Source organism: Peromyscus leucopus, chromosome 22 (assembly GCF_004664715.2).
Source record: "Peromyscus leucopus breed LL Stock chromosome 22, UCI_PerLeu_2.1, whole genome shotgun sequence".
Classification (NCBI taxonomy): Eukaryota; Metazoa; Chordata; class Mammalia; order Rodentia; family Cricetidae; genus Peromyscus; species Peromyscus leucopus.
The window spans coordinates 25,448,663-25,468,444 of NC_051081.1; the positions used below are offsets into that span (position 1 = coordinate 25,448,663).

A 19,782-nucleotide genomic window follows, 5' to 3' on the forward strand; every position below is an offset into this window, starting at 1 on the left:
ACCAAAGCTACATAGTGAGACCCTGTCTCTAAAAAAAAAAAAAAAAAGGGGGGGGGGGTTAACCAACAGCCAAAACTTTCAACCATAAAAAAAATGTACTCTCTACATTTTAGCTTTGGGTCACTAAAGTGAACTAAATGCCTGCAACAGGGTATTTATGAAGAGAAATTTAGCTCAAAGGTGGGAGTCCAGGACAGTAACAGGGCATCAGCTCCATTTTGGTTAGCAATGAAGCATGTTAACTTAAAAGCTTTCTATTTTCTAGATCTCAGATGCACTAAAGCCACCATAGCAGGAGAGCTTATATCACCAAAGTCTGAAGCCAGGTCCCACAATCCTTCTTTAGGGCGTACCTTTTTTTTTTTTTTTTTTTTTTTTGGTTTTTCGAGACAGGGTTTCTCTGTGTAGCTTTGCGCCTTTCCTGGAACTCACTTGGTAGCCCAGACTGGCCTCGAACTCACAGAGATCCGCCTGGCTCTGCCTCCTGAGTGCTGGGATTAAAGGCGTGCGCCACCACCGCCCGGCTTAGGGCGTACCTTTAATGACCTAAAGATTTCCCATTCTCTCTCTCTCTCTCTCTCTCTCTTTTTTTTTTTTAAGTTTATTCCCTTTTATGTTATGTGCAGTGTTTGCCTGCATGTATGTCTGTGTGATAATGTCAAATGCTCTGGAACTGGAGTTACAGACAGTTGTGAGCTGCCATATGAGTGCTGGGAATTGAACCCAGGTCCTTTGGAAGAACAACCAGTACCCCTAAATGCTGAGCCATCTTTCCAGCCCCATGTCTCATCTCATAAAGTTAGAAATTCCTATCACAAGAACTGTAGGGAGGCGCAAGCCACAGCCAAACCACGGCTTACTCTAATTCAAAGAGTTATTGCTACTGTTATCAACCTCAAAGACCAACATTTTAAGAACACAGAGATTTGGTTAGTCCAAGGAACCCAAGACTGATTTTACCGTAATATCTTATATTGAAATTTATAAATCATTTCACATTGCTACACCTATTCAAAATGTATTCTTGCTTCACAAAAAGAACGGCTTATCCTCATCACAGACAAGCTCCTTACAAGTATTACTTCCTGTGTTAATTTCAGAGCATGGGACGCTACTCATGTACCCTTCCCTTCCCAGGAAAGTCAGCACAAAAACTTAACATATATCACACACACTCACATGCATCCCACGTGTGCTTTTGAACTCCTATAATACGATCAACTTACATTCGAAGCATTTAACACAAAACCGAACAGTCAAGTCATTTGGATCAGTGTGTTCACAGTGCCCGGCCTCTCACTGGGAAGCTGAAAGATGGCCTTGAATAAGATCCTGAATGCGGGACAGAATGATCTCATTGGAGCTGCTGCAGTTTTCCGGAGCATATGGTGGGTCAATCGTCAGGACCCCAGCCACACAGAGAGTCCTTTGTGCATCTCCCTGTTCGGTGACCGGGATGTGGTTCTTCTCCAGCCACTTCTTTAGGCTGTTCTTTCTCTTTTCCAGATCCTCGGGGCTGTACCCTTTACAATCTGCAGATGTGAACAGATGTGCCAGCTGCTCCCTTACTCTGGGGTCTGCTTCACTCACCGTTTCCACCGTCTGCACAGAGTGTCCCATAATCCCAGTCACAGACAAGCTACCATCTTCAAGGAAGTTCACAAGGACAATGCTTTAAAGAAAAAGTAAGTTCAGAGCAGATTTGAAAAAGGAAAACCTCCAGACTGTGAAGAAGCAATGGAATGAGGGCATCATCAACCCAAACAGGTCACCTGACCCCCAGGATGATTAACCATCTCGCCACCAAATGCTTTTACTTACTCCTCAGCCCTCACTGAGATCCTAAACATCTAAACGGTTTTTGTTTTTTCTTTCTTTTTTTGGTTCTTTCGGAAAAAAAAAACTAAATTTCCTGAGAGCCAGGCTTATCTCTGTGAGTTCGAGGCCAGCCCGGTCTACAGAGTGAGTTCCAGGACAGGCTCCAAAACTACACAGAGAAACTGTCTTGAAAAAACAAAACAAAAATAAAACCAAATTCAGAAGATCATCAAACCCAAAAGCTGAAAGTGGATCAGAACTAAGTGGTAAAACACATGTCTGTCATGTATGAGATCCTAGGTTCAATCCCTAGCAGAACACACCCACACACCCACACCCCACTAGAGTAAGACAGACAGAAGGACACAATACTAGGAATAAGGCAGCCCTGCTCAACATACTATGAACAAATTTATGACAATAACTCTGAAATCAGGAAACTCCCAGGACAGACCTTAGTGGCAAAGGCCTATAACCCCAGCTATTCTTAAGGCTGAGGCAGGAGGATCACAAACTTGAGGCCTGCCTGGTCAACTTGCTGAGACCCTTTTCAGTTTTCTTTCTTTTCTTCTTTTGAAACAGGGTCTCACTCTGTAGCTCTGCCTGGCTAGGAATTTGCTACGTAGATCAGGATAGTCCCAAAGGACAGAGATGGTCCTGCCTCTGCCTCTCGAGTGCTGGGATTAAAGGATTGGCGGCCATTCCTGCCATAGCACTTAAATTTTAGGAATTGGGCCATTTGTCTTAAACGTGCATTTTTTTGTGACTAATGGAGGTAGTAAAGACATTACAGAGTATCCATACTCTCTTCACTAAGCTTCCCTGAGTTAACATCGTACACATTGATGGTACCTCTGTCAAAAATAAGAATTTATATTAACTAAAGCACAGGTGTTGTTTAGTGCTGAGTTTTCCACTGGGGGCCTTTTTCTGTTCCAGGATCTAGTCCAAGATCTTAGGTTACATTTCCAATTTGAGATCCTATGTTACATTTAGTTCTCATGTTTCCTTATTCTCTTCTGATCTGTTTTCCGGTCTTTACATGCTTCCTATGGTCTTGAGAGGTCTGAAAAGTATTGTGAAGTGTTTTATACAATGTCTCAATTCTTGGTTGTGTGGAGCTTTCTCATAATTACACTACGAATTACTAGGCTTGCCGGGCAGCGGTGGCACACGCCTCTAATCCCAGCACTCGGGAGTTCGAGGCCAGCCTGGTCTACAGAGCGAGATCCAGAACAGGCACCAAAACTACACGGAGAAACCCTGTCTCGAAAAACCGAAGGGGAAAAAAAAAAGGAATTACTAGGCTTTTAGGAGAGTAGCACAGAAGTGAAGTTTTTTTTTGTTTGTTGTTGTTGTTGTTGTTTTATTTTAACAAGGTCTCTTTGTAGCCCTGGCTGTCCTGGAATTCATTATGTAGACTAGGCTGGTCTCAAAATCAGAGATCTGCTTGGCTCTGCCTGGGAGTGCTGGGATTCAAGTTGTCCACCACTGCACCTGGCTGCAGAAGTAAAATTCTTTTGTTACATTATAACATATGGTAGACTATGTATTTTAGTGAAGATTCTCGTGTTTGAATTCCTAAGTGGAATTAATAGTTTTCTTTTTTTTAAACCTGTTCTCTACTTCTGATAGCAAGATCACATTAGCTTCAGCCTGGTGTGATAGTTCATGCCTTTAATCAGGAGGCAGAGGCAGGCAGATCTCTGTGAGTTCAAGGCTAGCCTGGTCACAGAGCACGTTCCAGAGCTACACAGAGAAACCCTGTCTTGAAAAAAAAAAAGGGGCCGGGCGATGGTGGCGCACGCCTTTAATCCCAGCACTCGGGAGGCAGAGCCAGGTGGATCTCTGAGTTCGAGGCCAGCCTAGGCTACCAAGTGAGCTCCAGGAAAGGCGCGAAGCTACACAGAGAAACCCTGTCTCGAAAAAACCAAAAAAAAAAAAAAAAAAAAAAGAAAAGAAAAAGAAAAAAAAGGGGGGGGGACCTTGTCTCAAAAAATAAACAAATAAATATTTGGTACTTCAAGAAAGTACAGAATTTGCCAGCAAACGGTGTGGGCATCCCCCCCACACCACCCTCTATGTATCCTCAGCCCTTTTTTCTTTTTGAGACAAGTTCTTAACAGCTGGATACGGTGGCTCACACTCATCTCAGCACTTGGGAGGCGGAGAAAGGAGAATTGGGAGTTCACGTTTATCCTCAGCTACACAATGAATTTAAGGCCAGCCTGAGTGACGTGAGCCTCTAAAAAAGGTTGGCTGCCATGTCTCACACCTTTAATCCAAGCACTCAGGAAGTAGCAGCCGATGAAGTCAAAGGTCATCTTCAGCTACGCAGCATGCTCAGGGCCAACCTGGGCTACGTGAGACCCTGTGAAAGGGGGAAGGGAAGGAGAGAATTTCTATGTTCTATTCCTGTAACTGTGTCCAATTTGCTGTCGTAACCCACAGTTAAAACAGCACTTAGGCTCAAAAGCAGTTGTTAGGTGTGAATAACCAGCCTTCCACTGACCGGCCTTCTCATCTGGGATATCCAGGCAGTACGTACGGCTTGTCACTTCCAGAAAGTAAGATGCATACTCACTTGGCAGAGACTGGGTCTGTAGTTAAAAGCCATCCTTTATACTCCTTCTTCTCACTGGCTATCACTCTGACTTCTTTATAGACGTAGTCTTCCCATTCTAAGGGGCTTTTCTTCGTCCATTCACTCATGGTTACCAGCTGGCTAGAACTAAAACCATTACCAGTTTGGGTTAATCACTATGCATATTCCAGACAAGCCATGTCTTAACCCCTAATCTCCATTCTGAAGGCAGCGACATCTGTAATTAGCCTCAAATTCTTGGCAAGTTGCTTTTCTTTCTTTCTTTCTTTTCTTTTTCTTTTTCTTTCTTTTTTTTTTTTTTTTTTTTTTTTAGTATTTTGAGACAGGGTTTCTCTGTGGTCTTGGTACTCATACTTACAGTCCGGCCTACTACTAACACTGAGACCACCAGTTTGAGATCAGCCTGGTTAGCATAGTGTATGCCTCCAGCCTCAAAGGGAACAACAAACAAAAAGCTCTTTGTTTTGTTTTTCGAGACAGGGTTTCTCTGTGTACTTTTGGTGCCTGTCCTGGAACTCACTCTGTAGTCCAGGCTGGCCTCGAACTCACAGAGATCCACCTGCCTCTGCCTCCCGAGTGCTGGGATTAAAACCGTGCGCCACCACCGCCCGGCCCAAAATGCCCATTTTCAGTATAAGAAACTGATACTGTGGAGAATTCTTGAGAATGTTTTTTCACCATATCCGGAAAAAGAAAAGTTACTTAAAATTCAGCCTGAGCTCCGGTAATAGCGAATGGCCTCCAGAGCAATTCTGAAACTCCTCTAGCATGTCCATCCCACGCTCTTGTCCCAATTCCGGATACGACTCCAACCTGGCTTTGAACCCTGGTCCACAGATGATACTCAAACCCTCAGCTTTCCTTAGATAGAAGATTTCGTCCCAAACCCCTTGTAGGCATAACTGATGCGGAGTTCTCCGATTCCCACCTACGCTCTGTAGACCAGAGTCTCCGCGGGGTTTGGGGCCAGCTGCTTATTCGCGACAACCGAGGAAACCGCCCCAGGAACGCATCGCTCCATCCCCACTTGGCTCCCACGCCACCGACCTGCCTTGAGTCGGCCCGCCCGAGCCCAGCATGCTTTGCGTCTGGCGTCACTTCCTCCCCCCAGAATCCTCCGTTCTGTAGTCCTTTGCCTGCGTCCTCGCTACGGAGCGGAGTCAGCGGAGCCGCAGTTCGCGTGCTAGGAAATCTGGGTTCGCGCTGCCACCGTGAACAGCTCAAGTTATCGTTGTTAGAGAGAAATGTTCGTACCACGTTCTCAATGCAAGTGGGTACGAAAATGCGCTTTAGCCACGGATGCAACCCAAAGCCCTCTGGGTAAATCATCAAGGTCTAGAGGCTGCAGTGAACGGCGCGGATTCTCGTTGGGGGCAGTTAAAATGCGGGCGCCTTTGGGACGTGCTCGCAGTGAGTTTCGAGGTTGGTGCGGAAGCTCGGAAGCTCATCGTTGGTTTGAGCTGAATGCCGTCACTCATTATAAACCTCTTTGGTGGAAAGGGATACAGCCCTTGCTTCTGCTTACATTTCTGGGCACGTAGTCAGTTGGACTCTGACTACTGCAGAATCTTTTTTCGACACTATGATACTGAAAAGTGGTGCAAGATAGTAAATGTGTCGGTCCTGCCGACACTTAAAAAAAAAGGTGATTTAAAAAAATTGAGCTAGACTACCAAGCCAAGGAGCAGAAACATTAAAAATGAATCAGCTGTTTATTACTATTTGGAATTCCATATCAAACAATCCTTCTCAAAACCTTCACTGATTGAATGACTGACTGCTTATATTAATGCAGCTTTCATGGATTAAGTTAGACTTTGCCAGTTAACACCTCTGTAAATCTACAGAGAGCTAATATAAATTCCAAGTTATTAGAGTGTGAGAGGAACTGTTTGACCTTTAAAAACGCAGAATAAAACTGGTTCGTGACAACTGTTCACTTGCATTTTAAGCTCCATTCTTTACAGCTAAATAAAAGGTTTGACCTGTGTGTTCTTTTGAGACTTGTTTTGTTCTTTTGAGACAAGTCACTCCCCTACCCTTTCCAAACTATCAGAAACTGAAGTTACATTTGGGTCACACATGGTGCACAGGCCTTTTAGTCCTAGCATTTGGGAAGCAGAGGTAGGTGGATCTTTGAGAATTCAAGACCAATTGGCCTTAAAAAAAAAAAAAAAATTGCCGGGCAATGGTGGCGCACACCTTTTATCCCAGCACTAGGGAGACAGAGCCAGGTGGATCTCTGCGAGGTCGAGGCCAGCCAGATCTACAGAGCGAGATCCAGGACAGGCACCAAAACTGCACAGAGAAACCCTGTCTCAAACAACAAAACAAAAATTCAGTTACAAGTGTTGTGTAGCAACTATAAAGTATTCTAGCTTTTCTGTTCGTTCTGTTAGTACCAGCCAATAGAAGTGTCTCTGTAGGGGAGGACCCCACCCCACCCCCACAGGACAATCGATACAGGACATACCCAGACATCAAATTCTCAACACAAGAGATTTATTACCCCGGAGGTGCAGGGGGGCAGAAGAGGCTGCAAAGGCAGCAGTAGCAGCAAAAAGCACCCAGCAAGCAGGTGTTTTTGTTTTTTTTTGTTTTGTTTTGCAGGAGTGGGTTTTTAAGGTGAAAAGGGGGAGTCTGCTAGGGTGAGTTGCTAAGTTCTGATTGGACATATTAGCTAAATAATGAATTTTGGTTGCTGGACCTTGATGCTTTGTCTCAGGAATGAGTTAGTGGCCAAATAAGGGTATGGACCTTGGAGGCTAGCTTTAGGGCTGTAACCTAATGGTTTGTATTAGGGGGAGAAGGGTAAAAGGTAAAACCTGTTGGGTGCCATGTTTGCCATGCTCCGGCCTGGTAGAGCCCTTCTTGATGCTGAGTCATCAAGAATACGTTGATGAGGGGCTAGGAATGACTACATTGATAAAGCCTTTGCATAAAAATAAGCACAGCATAGTAGTGTTCATTTGTAATCCCAGGGCTGGAAAGCGGAAACAGAAGGATACCTGGGGCTCACTAGTCTAATTGTCAAATTCTGGACCAATGAGATCCTGTCACAAAGGAGGTGGGTGGGGCTGGAGAGATGCTCAGACATTAAGAGCACTGGCTGCTCTTCCTGAGATCTTGAGTTCAATCCCAAGCACCTACATGGTGGCTCACAATTGTGTGTAACTCCCAAGAGCTGACACTTCTAGCCACCAGGGGCACCAGGCACATGTGTGGTGCTCAGACATACATACAAGCAAAACACCCAAACACATAAAATTTTTACTTTTAGAGAGGATACAATGGCAAGCCTTTAATCCCAGCACTCGGGAAGCAGAGGGAGGCAGATATCTGTGAGTTCAAGGCCAGCCTGGTCTACAGAGCGAGATCCAGGACAGGCACCAAAAGTACACAGAGAAACCCTGTCTTGAAAAAAAAAAAGAAGAAAGAAAAGAAAAGATACAGTGGACGGGGATGACGGCTGTTAGTAAAGTGCTCTCTACAAGCCAGATGAGCCCCTACAGCTCAGTGACATCGCTCAGTGGTCAAAGGGACTTGCCACACTATCCCTGATGACCTGTTTGATGTCTGGGACATTTGTGGAGGGAAAGAGCTAACTCCTACAAGTTCTGTGACTTCCCTGCACTTACACACACACACACACACACACACACACACACACACACACACACAAAAGTGTTTTAGGTTGAGCGTGGTGGTGCACACCTTTAATCTCAGCAGTCGGGAAGTAGAGGCCAGCCTGGTCTGCATAGTGAGTTCCAGGCCAGCCAAGGCTCCATAGTGAGATCCTGTCTCAAAAGCCAAAGCAAAGAAAACCAAGGCAGAGGGTTCGTGAGGTGGTTCAGTGTGTGAAGTCCTTGCTGCGAAAGCATGAGGCCCCGATTCTGGATCCTCTGCACCCACATAAAAGCCTGGCATGGCAGTGTGCTTCTATATCCTCAGGGCTTGGGGGCCTTGACTGGCAGATTCCAGGCCTGCTAGCCAGCGGGTTTAGCCAGAGCAGCAGCAAGTTCCTAGGTCTGTGAGTTCTGTCTCAAAAAAAAAAGGTGGAAGCTGGGTGTAATATGGCACGTCTTTAATCCTAGCACTTGAGAGGCAGAAGCAGGTGGGTCTCTGTGAGTTCGAAGCCAGTCTGGTCTACAGAGTGAGTTCCCGGACAGTCAGAGATATCTCAGATGATGATGATAATGATATAAAGAAGTGATTGAGGAAGACATTTTAATGTCAACCTCTGTCTGATATATGTGCCTGGCCAGCATGTGTGCATACTTGCATATAACACACAGGGATCTCGTATTGACCCCTGGTCTCTTCATGTGTGTCCCCACACTGCACACCCACATACATGTCCCCACACCGTAAACACGCACAGGAAATACTGCTATAGGTGCTGGAGAGATGGCTCAGCGGTTAAGAGCACTGGCTGCTCCTCAAGAAGACCTGGGGTTCAATTCCTAGTATCCACATGACAGCTTACAACCTGTCTAGAACTCCAGTTCCAGGGGATCTGACACCCTCACACAGACATACATGCAGGGAAAACACCAATGCACATAAAATATGTTTTTAAAAAATGAAATAGTGCTATAGTGTTGTTGCTATGTTTTCTGCTAAGAAGTAGAATTATTTTTTAGGTGGAGTCTCATTTAGTCTGGCCTTTAACTTGCTGTGCAGCTGAGGCTGGCCTGGAACTCTTAATCCTCCAGCGTCCATTTCCCAAATAGTGGGATTACAAGCATCCATTAGAGCATGCATTAAAAACTGAGTTTTTTTCCTTTCTTTTTTTGTTTTAGCAACCCTCTAGCTTTAGCCCCTTGAGAAGTGGGTATTGTATGTTCGTGTCTTTTTTCTTAATTATTTATTTTTATTTTATGTACATTAGTGTTTTGCCTGCAGGTATGTCTGTGTGAGGGTGTCGGATCCCCCGGAACAGGAGTTACAGACAGTTGAGGTGTTATGTGGGTGCTGGGAATTGAACCCGGGTCCTCGGGAAGAGCAGCCAGTGCTCTTAACCCCTGAGCCATCGCTCCAACTCCATTTCTTTTTAATGCATGAATAAGTAGGGTTGCAGATAATTGTTTACTTTTGACTAATATAATTAAATCAGCGCGAAGAGCAAGGCGGTGGCACGCGCCTTTAATCCCAGCCAGCACTTGGGAGGCAGAGGCAAGGGAATCTTTGAGTTTGAAACCAGACTGGTCTACAGAGGGAGTTCCAGGACAGCCAAGGCTACACAGAGAAACCTTGTCTCAAAGGGAAAAAAAAAAGTGTGTACTCCTTTTCCAGAAGGACTGGAGTTGGGTTCCTGACACCCACATTAGGCAGCTCACAACTGTCTGTAATTCCTCTCTCTTGCCTCCACCCTCCACCTCATAAACTAATTAAAAATGAAATAAATCTAAAAAAAAAACAAACAAGCATTTCTAAATCTGAAGTAACTTGATAACTCATTGTGCTTTGGACACAATGCCCAGTAAGCATTAAGATAATGTGTTTTAAGCCATGAAAACTTAGGAAACTAAAAAAATACATATTTATTTTAGATCACTCAGGGCCTTGCATGTGTTAGGCAAGACTTTTATGACCAAACAACATTCCCAGTATCAACTTCATTTTTGCTTTGTTTTATTTACCTGGGGTCTCTCTATGTAGCCTAGGCTTGTTTAGAACTTGAATCCTCCTGCCTCAGCCTGTTCTTACAAGGGTTATAAGCCTGGACCACCTTGCCTGGCTCTTTCCCAACATCTGTTTCAAGGAATAACTATAAGGATGGAGGATGGATTCAGCCCAACTTAACAGTCTGGAAATTGGGGACTAGTTTTTATCCCTAAGGCAGGTAAAGCAATACTGAGTCCCAAATCTATAACTACCACTTGCTCTCAGACTGGCCTATCAAGTGGACTAATGATGTTGAAAAGCTGGCTGGTCTTAAAATAGGAATGACACCTTAGGGACAGCGACAACAAGGGTTAGTCAGTCGCTAATTGTACCTCCGACAGCCTTCCCTTTTCTTCCCTTAAAAATGTTCATTAATTTGTAATTGTTGTGTGTGTGGTGTGCCTGTGTTCGCTTGTTCACGTGTGTGTGAACACGCGTGTGGGAGTGTGTGTCTGTGCCTATGTGTGTGGTGGCCTGAGTTGGGTAGTAGCAGTCTTTGATTACTTTTCTCCTTATTGAGGCAGAGTCTCTCAGCTGAGCCTGGAGCTCCCAGACACTGGCTCACCTAACTAGCCAGCCTGTTCGTTCCTGGGACCCCATCTCCTCCAGGTGGGCTGCCATCCAGAAGAACTGACCTGGGTTCTGGGGAACCAAACACTTTATTTGCTAAGCCATGTCCCCAGTCCTCCTTTTTCTTTTTTTTAAAGATTTATTTATTTTATATATACAGCGTTCTACCTGCATGTATGCCTGAATGCCAGAAGAGGGCACCATATCTCATTACAGATGGTTTGTGAGCCACCATGTGGTTGCTGGGAATTGAACTCAGGACCTCTGGAAGAGCAGCCAGTGCTCTTGACCACTGAGCCATCTCTCCAGCCCTTCCCTCCTTCCTTCTTCTTTTTTTTTTTTTTTTTTTTTTTTTTAACCCAGTGGACATCATCCTCTTGATCTCCTCCAATTATCACCATAGGGTTTATGTGTGGATGGAGACTTCTTCTTCTCTATCCTCTGGCAAATTATAAATTCACATTAGAACTTCATTATTCCTCATGTAAAAGTGGAAAAGATATCCCTTATCACACAAGGGAAAATCATCATCTTTGATGTAAAAGCCAATGAAAGTGATTATTTGTAAGGGACAACCTGTCAGAGTTTATACTCCTCAGTGTGCTGGTATTTTTGAAACAGGAAGATACTGAGGTCATTTCTTTACCAATGAAGCATTCCCTGTGTTATGGGCAGGACATAATCATTATCTAGTGGGAGACTAAGCCTATGGAGGTTTTAAAACTGTTAATGTAATAAACTCATAAATACTTTTGCGATGTACAGCCTTTGCCTTTTCTTTTTCAAGAATGTGCAACACTCCGGTTTTCAGTCTAAGCATTGCATTTTATGGAGAAGGAGAAGGAGAGAGGGCAAAGAAATGGCCTATTCCTTTCTTATTTACTGGTCAGATTCTTAGCAGCTGCCTCCTGGATTTTGGTTTTCACAAGGGAATCACTTTCCTAACCATTGACGACTTGACCGAGTGTGGCTATTCCATTCTTAATATTCCACTCACACTCCACAGAAGCACACCAGGCTCACAATCACTTTTCTAACTTAGCTATTTGTTCGAGGGCAATATGAGCCCGAAACTGTAGCCGGGCTTCCATGGAGTAGTCTTTGTAGTTCTTTATGTAGTCTAGGTTTCTGGTTGCGTTGGCATAATCTCCCTTCAGATAATGCAGCATCCCCAGTTCATAGTAACTATATGGCACCAGGTAGCGGTCGTATTTTAACAGTTTCTCCTTCTTGATGACACGGATAAAGTAGTGCTCAGCCTTCAAATGTTTGCCCAGATGTTTCAGGCAGAGACCTTTCAGCAAATTTAACAAACTCATGTCGTCTATGCCGTACTCCTCATTTGGATTTTCGTTCAACAGGTCTTTTCCTTTGTCGATTATCGACAGCCAACTGGAAATAAGCTCGATTTTCTTGCTCATGACTCGGAAGCCACTCCACGCATAAATGAATTCCAGAAGGGGCTGTGCTGTAAACCAGCCTGTCGTCGTACCATAGCGCTGGCTTTTCTCAGCAATAAATTTTTCTATTGGCACAGAGGAGCCTAAAATTTTGATTCTCAGGCTATCCACGTGTAGGAAGACCGAATTCATGGTCTCGTTTTCTGAGTGCACAGAGTTAGGAGGAAGCAAGGCCAGTATTATGGCTTTGCTGTAGGCGTATATTGCCTTAGACCACCTGCTGTGCTGAAACAGTAGACTAGCATAGCTGTAGGCCTGCTTCCAGTTCTGCAGAAAAATATGGCACCACATGAGTTCCCAGTAGCAGAGGTGATGAACCTGCTTCCATTCGCTCTGCGTGATAATGCACTCTTGTAATTTTAACTGTGCGGTTTCAAAATTTCCATTTAGCATGCTAAAACGGGCACGAAAAAATTTAAGGACGACACAGTTGGGGAATTTCGCCAGGTAGATCAGGAAGAGATTCTCCGTGGCAGAAGTGGACACCTTCTCAACACCGAAAACTACACGCACGTAATTGTAATAGAAGAGAAGAGTGAAGACACTTAGGATGTTGTTGATATGAGGTTCGGACGCACTGTCGTGGAGCAAGGCCAGGCCTACTTCTCTATCTCCAGAGTAGCCGACAATATTGAGAAGTTTAAGCGACCTTGGCGGCACAAGGGAGAACATCAGGTTGAATACGCCAAGGCCAAACTTGACCCCTCCATCCAGGTGTCTGTGCGTCTTACTTTGGTTATCAGGCATAAGTTCTAAGACCTGTTGGCAGTCTTTGTATATTTGATAGCTTGACCCAAAGTTGATGCCGCTTTTAAGGAAACTCAGCAAACTGTCATCCTGTATGAATGTTATGGCAGACTTCAAGATCAGACACTCAGCATAACAGACTTCTGCGTGTAATTCTTCCTCTTTGACAGACTTTATTCCCTGCCTACTCACTAAGCGAGATAAAGTCATTATTCTGGGTCTTTTCCGGAAATTGTTGCAGGTTTTCAAAGCTTCCTTTGCCGCGTTCATTCCGATCTGAATATCCTGTGGCTCAAAAGTCAGGATGGCCTTGACAATCATGAGCATGCTGTATATCAGGGCGTGGTACGGGCTGTTTTTTGACCACGGGTGAACAAGATTGATTGCATCGGAGAATCTGTTATTTAGAAACAAATACAATCCAGTGTACATTCTTCCAAGGACGATAGGAGAGTCATCGTTGTTGCCACGGGGATAATCTCATGGGCATCCTCAAACTTGTCCTCTGCTTCGTTTTCTCTTAGACTGAGGGCCTTAGTAACTCTGGCCATCCTCTCTCTCTCCCCTTCGCTTAGACTAAGGGACATACTTAGCATGTTCTCCTCATTGTCCTCGTTTCTTAGGAAGCGGGCCATAGCTGCTTTCTGGATTAGAGGCAGGGGTATCTGAAGTGGACTTGCAATCAGAGTAGCTGCTGCACTCCTGACCAGGGGCTCTTCTTTCCCACAAAGCTCAGTTTCAAGTGTTGCTGTTAAAATGGAGGCAAATGCAAGACTAGCTGTGAGATGCAGCATTAGGGTATTCTCTATGATCTACGTCAGACAAGGGAGAGCATCGTTTTAGGTACCCAGAAGATGCATTTCTGAAAAGTTCATCTAGAATGTACTAAAGGAAACTAAACACTAGACAGTCAATACTTTACAGAGAAGCCCTGTCTCTAAAAATCAAAACCAGCCGGGCAGTGGTAGCTCATACCTTTAATCCCAGCACTCAGGAGGCAAAAGAAAGGTGGATCTCTGTGAGTTCGAGGCCAGCCTGGGCTACAGAGTGAGTTCCAAGAAAGGCACAAAGCTACACAGAAAAACCCTGTCTCAAAAAACAAAAAACAAAAAAATCAAAACCAACCAAACACAACAAAGTAAACCCTTGGTAAGCAGCAGAGTTCTTCTGTTCCCAGTTAGCCGCTGCACAAATTTCATAAGCTCATGTTTCTGTGTATTTGGGGGAAGAACTCTACTGTGGTATCTCCAAAAGCTCTCAATAGGAGACAAGAATCTGGTTAGAAATCTTATCTATGTATTTGTCTAGTTCGGACTAAGGAAGTTGTGTATTGTCCAGTCCATAGGACAAAGATTATGATAATGAAAACTCCTCCATAACCATTCTTAGTACTGTGTGTATATTGTCACTTCACGGGCACTAGTTTTTTTTTATTTTTTTGGTTTTTTTTTTTTTATTGTTTTTTGTTTGTGAAGGGTGTTGAGACAGGATCTCTCTACTTTAGCCCTGGCTGTCCTAGCACTTACTTAGTAGACCAGGCTGGCCTGCACTCACAGAAATCCACCTGTCTCTGCCTCCCAAGTGCTGGGATTAAAGGAATGGGCCCCCATGCCCAGCCAAGAAATGCAGCTTTTAATAAGGAGAGAAAATGGGAAAATGTTACATTTTAAAGACTGTTGAGGAGAACGGACTCAGAGGTGTTATTTTAGAGAAATGTTTGTTTTTACAACTTCTGTTTCAAGGAATTAGCAGATATAATACTAATCTTTGAAAAGCCAAGTTAGTCACACACACACACACACACACACACACACACACACACATCCCTGGAAAACATTGCTGTTCATGGGAAAGCCATTCGGTGCATTGAGAAAGAATAATCTTGGGTGGCAATAGCAGCAGGTACGGAGTGCTGAAAATGCAGTGCAGTGGTGGAGTTCTTACCTAACACGAACAAGGCCCTGCGTTCCATCCCCAAGGTTGCAAAAGCAAAAAATGGAACTGAGGATGGCGGCTCCATCAAGGTTACCCAGAGGCACCAAGGTGATAGCCAGATTCAGCCTAAGGACAAAGATGCCACCATTCTGACCTTAACAAAACTACTTTCAAATTATATGCCATAGAATCTCATTCTCCGAAGCTCAAATTTTGCTTCTTCTGAAACCTTACCCATTCTATTAGCATAACCACTCACAACATTGTTTGGGGACCAATACTTCTCCGACTGTGTTATTTTTTAATTATTCATATATCTGCTTTTATCTCCGACCTGGGAACTTCAAGGCATGATCTGTTTTATTCAACTTTATATCTCTGTTCTAGCACACTCCGAGTAGGCATTAGTAAGTGTTTGTTAATGTGAATTAATTATATAGTGAAGGATAACCTTGAATTTCTGACCCTCCTGCCTCTATCTCCCAGGTTCTGGGATTAGAGCTATGTGCCATCACACCAGGCCCACTATTCCCTGCCCTCCCCCCAACAAGGGTCACTATCATTATGTAGCCCTGGCTGGCCTTGAATTTTCAATGGAGACCAGGCTGGCCCTAAACTAATAGAGATCTGCCTGCCTCTGCCTCCCGAGTGCTGGCGTTTCCCTTAGAAAAATTATTATTTCTTTTTTAGCTAAAATACATTTAAAATTTTAAAATACACTCATTTATTCTCTCTGTTTGTGCATTTACCTACCATATGCTGGAATATATGCACATGCTGCCACACTTGGCTATTTATGGTAGAATCCAATCATTTTTAGAGACTAAAATTTTAGAGACTTTCCTTTAGATCAGGATCAAAGGAAAGTCAATGGCCTTAAGCAGTGTTCTCTCTAAGTACAGCCAACAGCCAGTTACAAATGAAGGTTCCATAGGTGAATCCTATGTCTGTGGATCAGTATTTCTCATGGAGAAACTGAAATTTACATTGTTCACAGCATCCCAAGCAATTCTGTAAACATTAAGTTATTATGTAAAACAGTTTTAAGGAATTCACAGTATCCTAAGCAATTCTGTAAACATTAAGTTATTATGTAAAATAGTGTTAAGGAGTTTCACTTGAAAGGCTCCAAGAATTGTCCTATTTTAAACTACACACGTTCACTCTTGGACTATCTCTAGCTACACGGTTCTCTCCTTCCTAAATGGTGAAGAATAAACTATTGAATCCTAAACCCTAAAATAATCTAGCTCAGAGCTGGGCGGTGGTGACACACACCTGTGTTCCTAGCACTCAGGAGGCAGAGGCGGGCAGATCTCTGTGAGGCCAGCCTGGTCTATAGAGTGAGCTTCAGGACAGCCAGAGCTGTTACACAGAGAAATTCTGCCTCAAAATAAATAAATAAATAATTAAAAATCTAGGGTTGGGGATTTAGCTCAGTGGTAGAGCACTTGCCTAGCAAGTGCAAGGCCCTGGGTTCGATCCTCAGCTCAAAAAAAAAAAAAATCTAGCTCTGTAGTTAAGACATTTATCTGATCCAGTCCCACTATCAGTATGCTTTCTTCAGAGAAGGAAGAACATGATTGATTTGTTAAGGGCATCAAGATTTCGTACTTTCACATTTTTTAATACAACAAGGTGTTCCTCGGAAAACATGACAGTTCCTGAATTGTTTAAAACTCCTAACCACGTTTTGCATTCGTTCTCTTTTTAGTTTTATTATCATACTCCCACTGCCTCACCCCACCCCTAGTCTTCTATGTTAGCCAGGGCTATCCTCAAACCCAGCATTCTCCTAACTCTGCCGGCTCAGGGCTGGAATTACAGGCATGAGCTACCACGCCCTGGGTCTTGGAAGATGGCCAAATCACTCAGCACTCCTGACTGCTCTCTCTACCTTCATACTGTTCCAAGTGTATGTAGTATGCAGCTAATGAGAAGTTCATTTTTTATAATACGAAAGAATTATACATTCTGTAAACTTTTTCTTCCCAGAATTTCTAAAAGCATTCTGGAGGATCAGACGATCGTGACATATAAAGAATAAGAGGATGTGGCTGAGCATGGATATGTAATTTACATGCAGTGCATATGTAAATGCTATGTAAGCCGGGTGGTGGTGGCACACGCCTTTAATCCCAGCACTCGGGAGGCAGAGCCAGGTGGATCTCTGTGAGTTCCAGGCTGGCCTGATCTACAGAGCAAGATCCAGGACAGGCACCAAAAGTACACAGAAAAACCCCATCTCGAAAAACAAAACAACAAAAAAGTGTATGTAAATCAGACATAAATACAATTAATACATACTAAAAGACAATTCTTATAGATTATTTCTTTTTGTTTTTTTTGAGACAGGGTTTCTCTGTGCAGCCTTGGCTGTCCTGGATCTATGTAGACCAGGTTGGCCTCAGAGATCCGCCTGTCTTTGCAGCCTGAGTGCTGGGATCAAAGGCGTGCGCCAAGATCGCCCTGCTAGATTATTTGTTATGTTAAAAAGAGACATAGCTGTACAAAAGACTTAAATTGCTTGTCTTTTCTCGTTTTACGATTTTCCTCTTCTGACCTGATGGTAACAATAATTTAAAAATGAAACTAAAACAGTGAAGGAAGCAAGATTTCAAAGTGGACTTTCCCCTGGCCTCCAGTCTCCCTTAGGCACTAGGTACAATCTCCCTACTGAAAAAAAAAAAGTGAGTTTTTTCCTCAGCACTCTGGAAGATGAAGATCTTACAGAAAGATCCTGTTTCAATAAACAAACCCCACTACCAAAACCGACTATTTACTTTTTTTCTGGAAATGTTAAATTTAGTATATGAAGATACATTTTGAAATTTTGACGTAAAGAGGTTTTGAATATTACACACACACACACTCTGTTTTTGTTTTTGTTTTTTTAATTCAAAGACAGGGTCTTCCTATGCAAATCTTAACTGGCCTCTGATTTTCCTGTCTCAGCCTCCTTAACCCTGAGATTACAGATGTGTGTCAGAACATTCAACTTTAAAGTGGTAACATTGTCAAGATTTAACAACCACAACATATTAAAAAATTACTCCTGCCGAGCATGCCTTTAATCCCGGCACTCCAATAACTTTTTTTTTTTTTTTTTTTTTTTGGTTTTTCAAGACAGGGTTTCTCTGTGTAGCTTTGCACCTTTCCTGGGACTCACTTGGTAGTCCAGGCTGGCCTCGAACTCACAGAGATCCACCTGGCTCTGCCTCCCAAGTGCTGGGATTAAAGGCGTGCGCCACCACCGCCCGGCTATAACTTATATTAGTAAATGTTAGATAGAATATTTGTCGACTTAAGTATACTGAAGCTGGAGGCCCGAAACACATTTAATGCCAGCACACGGGAGGCAAAGGCAGAGGGGATCTCTGAGTTCCAGGCTAGCCCAGTCCGAAGATCCAGTTCCAGGACAGCCAGGGCTACTCAGAGAAACCTCCCCTAGAAAAAACAAAAAAGTGAAATTAATAAGGCTTTATAGAATTGCTTTCCTTTGGAGAGTATAAAAATCTTCATAGTTGTTTAATGCTTTTCAGAAGAGAAGCAGATAAAACCAAAAAAAACAGGGCCGGGGATGTAGTTCAGGTTAGAGGAGTGTTTCTCTGGCATGTATAAAGGCTCTGGGTTGCATACATAGTGAATCTGAGGCCAGCCTGGACTGCAGGAGACCCTGTGGCAAGCAAGCAGAGGCAGAACAAATATACTGCACAGAGTTTCTGTTTCCTCACCAGACACTTTGTTGAGACACTAGGATTTGAAATATTTGAAAATCAACACATATAGAAATTGGTAGCATTTAAGAGTCTCGTGCTTTTTGACCAAGTAGGTTTTCCTCTGTACTCTGCACTTGCATCCTATACACACCGAATGAGGACAGGAAAGAGAGAAAGACACATACCTAAGGATTTCCTCTTTTATGTGTAATGTTTCCCACTCTAGAGTATTCCAAGTATTTATGACGGAATGTCTGTATTTTGTGGTGGTTGATAAAAAGAACTTAACTCAATTTTTAGAGCTGGCTTCTGGCAAACACATTGTGTAAAATCAAAGGCAGATTTAAGCAATATAGAGATAAGAGTTCCACTTTTTTTGATGTATATTGAGTGGCTGAGCTGCAAGGTTTTAAATAAAAAAAAAAAAACTCAAAGACAACTTTAAAAACTCCAAAGCACTAGAAGGGAAAAATAAACACTTTGTGCCTCAGATGCAAGAAATTTAAGAATTGTCGCGGCTCAGCATGCTTGCCAGCTTTCAGTTTTGCCATAATTTTAACATTGCCAGAACCCCCCACCCCCGCCCCCCAACTCTATCCCTTTGTTTGGGCAAAACTCCCAAGGATTCAGGACAAACTTGGTGACAGATTAGTGACTGACTGGTTAAGGGACTGTCAGTCGGTACAAACAGGAGAGGTATTAACTAGAGTCCCGGGGGGGGGGGGGAGTCACCCCTTTGGAGGCCTGTGATGCAATGGACCATTAGCAGAATGGCGTGGGTAAGGGGCGTTTTCATTCACTTTGGTCAGTCTAATTACCTCTGATGAGCCTCAGAGATCACTTAGTGGAAGCCTAGGCCAGGTACCCCACACCGACAGGTGGCGACAGCGACATCAGCGGTTAAATGTGAGCCTTCCCGCAGAACGGTCTAATGCACCTGTCTACTACGGTTACTTGCGCTGTGGGTTCCTAGATTAAAACGGGAGAGGCAGAAGGGTTGGGAGAAGGGAAGGAGGAGCCGGAAGGGTTCAGGAAAAAAAGGGGAAGGGGAGGGGAGGGGAGCAGGACGCCACCCCGCAGGCCACAAGGTTTACGGGCGAGATCTTGCCGTTCCCATGGAAACGTATCCCTCCGCCCGTGCGACTCGAGTTCGGCCTCTCAGTCCCGTCCCCCACCTCCTCCCAGCCCCGCTCCGCTCCGCCTCCGGGCTGTGTCCGCCCAGCTCCTTTGTGCCGCGCAGAACGTTGGCACGACGCATGCG

The 19,782-nt window shown here is 43.9% G+C and overlaps 2 protein-coding genes across 4 annotated transcripts; both read right to left on the bottom strand.

Annotated features, from left to right (window-relative positions):
- Positions 1–954: 954 nt before the first annotated feature.
- Gemin6 (gem nuclear organelle associated protein 6) lies at positions 955–19,661 on the bottom strand. 3 transcript variants are annotated; one of them, XM_037198022.1, is made up of 3 exons: positions 19,340–19,661; positions 4,403–4,549; positions 955–1,672 (listed from the first exon to the last, which is right to left on the bottom strand). In XM_037198022.1, exons 2-3 carry the CDS (start codon positions 4,528–4,530, stop codon positions 1,297–1,299), a joined length of 504 nt encoding a protein of 167 aa, XP_037053917.1. In that variant the 5' UTR covers positions 4,531–4,549; positions 19,340–19,661; the 3' UTR covers positions 955–1,296. The 3 variants fall into 3 exon arrangements, with proteins under 3 accessions (XP_037053917.1, XP_028711031.1, XP_028711033.2); XM_028855198.2 differs by lacking the exon at positions 19,340–19,661 and adding an exon at positions 5,352–5,512; XM_028855200.2 differs by lacking the exon at positions 19,340–19,661 and adding an exon at positions 5,471–5,509.
- Positions 11,464–13,611, bottom strand: LOC114681627 (tetratricopeptide repeat protein 39B-like). The gene is given in 2 exon segments (XM_028855225.1): positions 11,464–13,295; positions 13,298–13,611. Coding segments are annotated over 2 exon segments (1,815 nt in total). The 5' UTR covers positions 13,503–13,611; the 3' UTR covers positions 11,464–11,685.
- Positions 19,662–19,782: the final 121 nt, after the last annotated feature.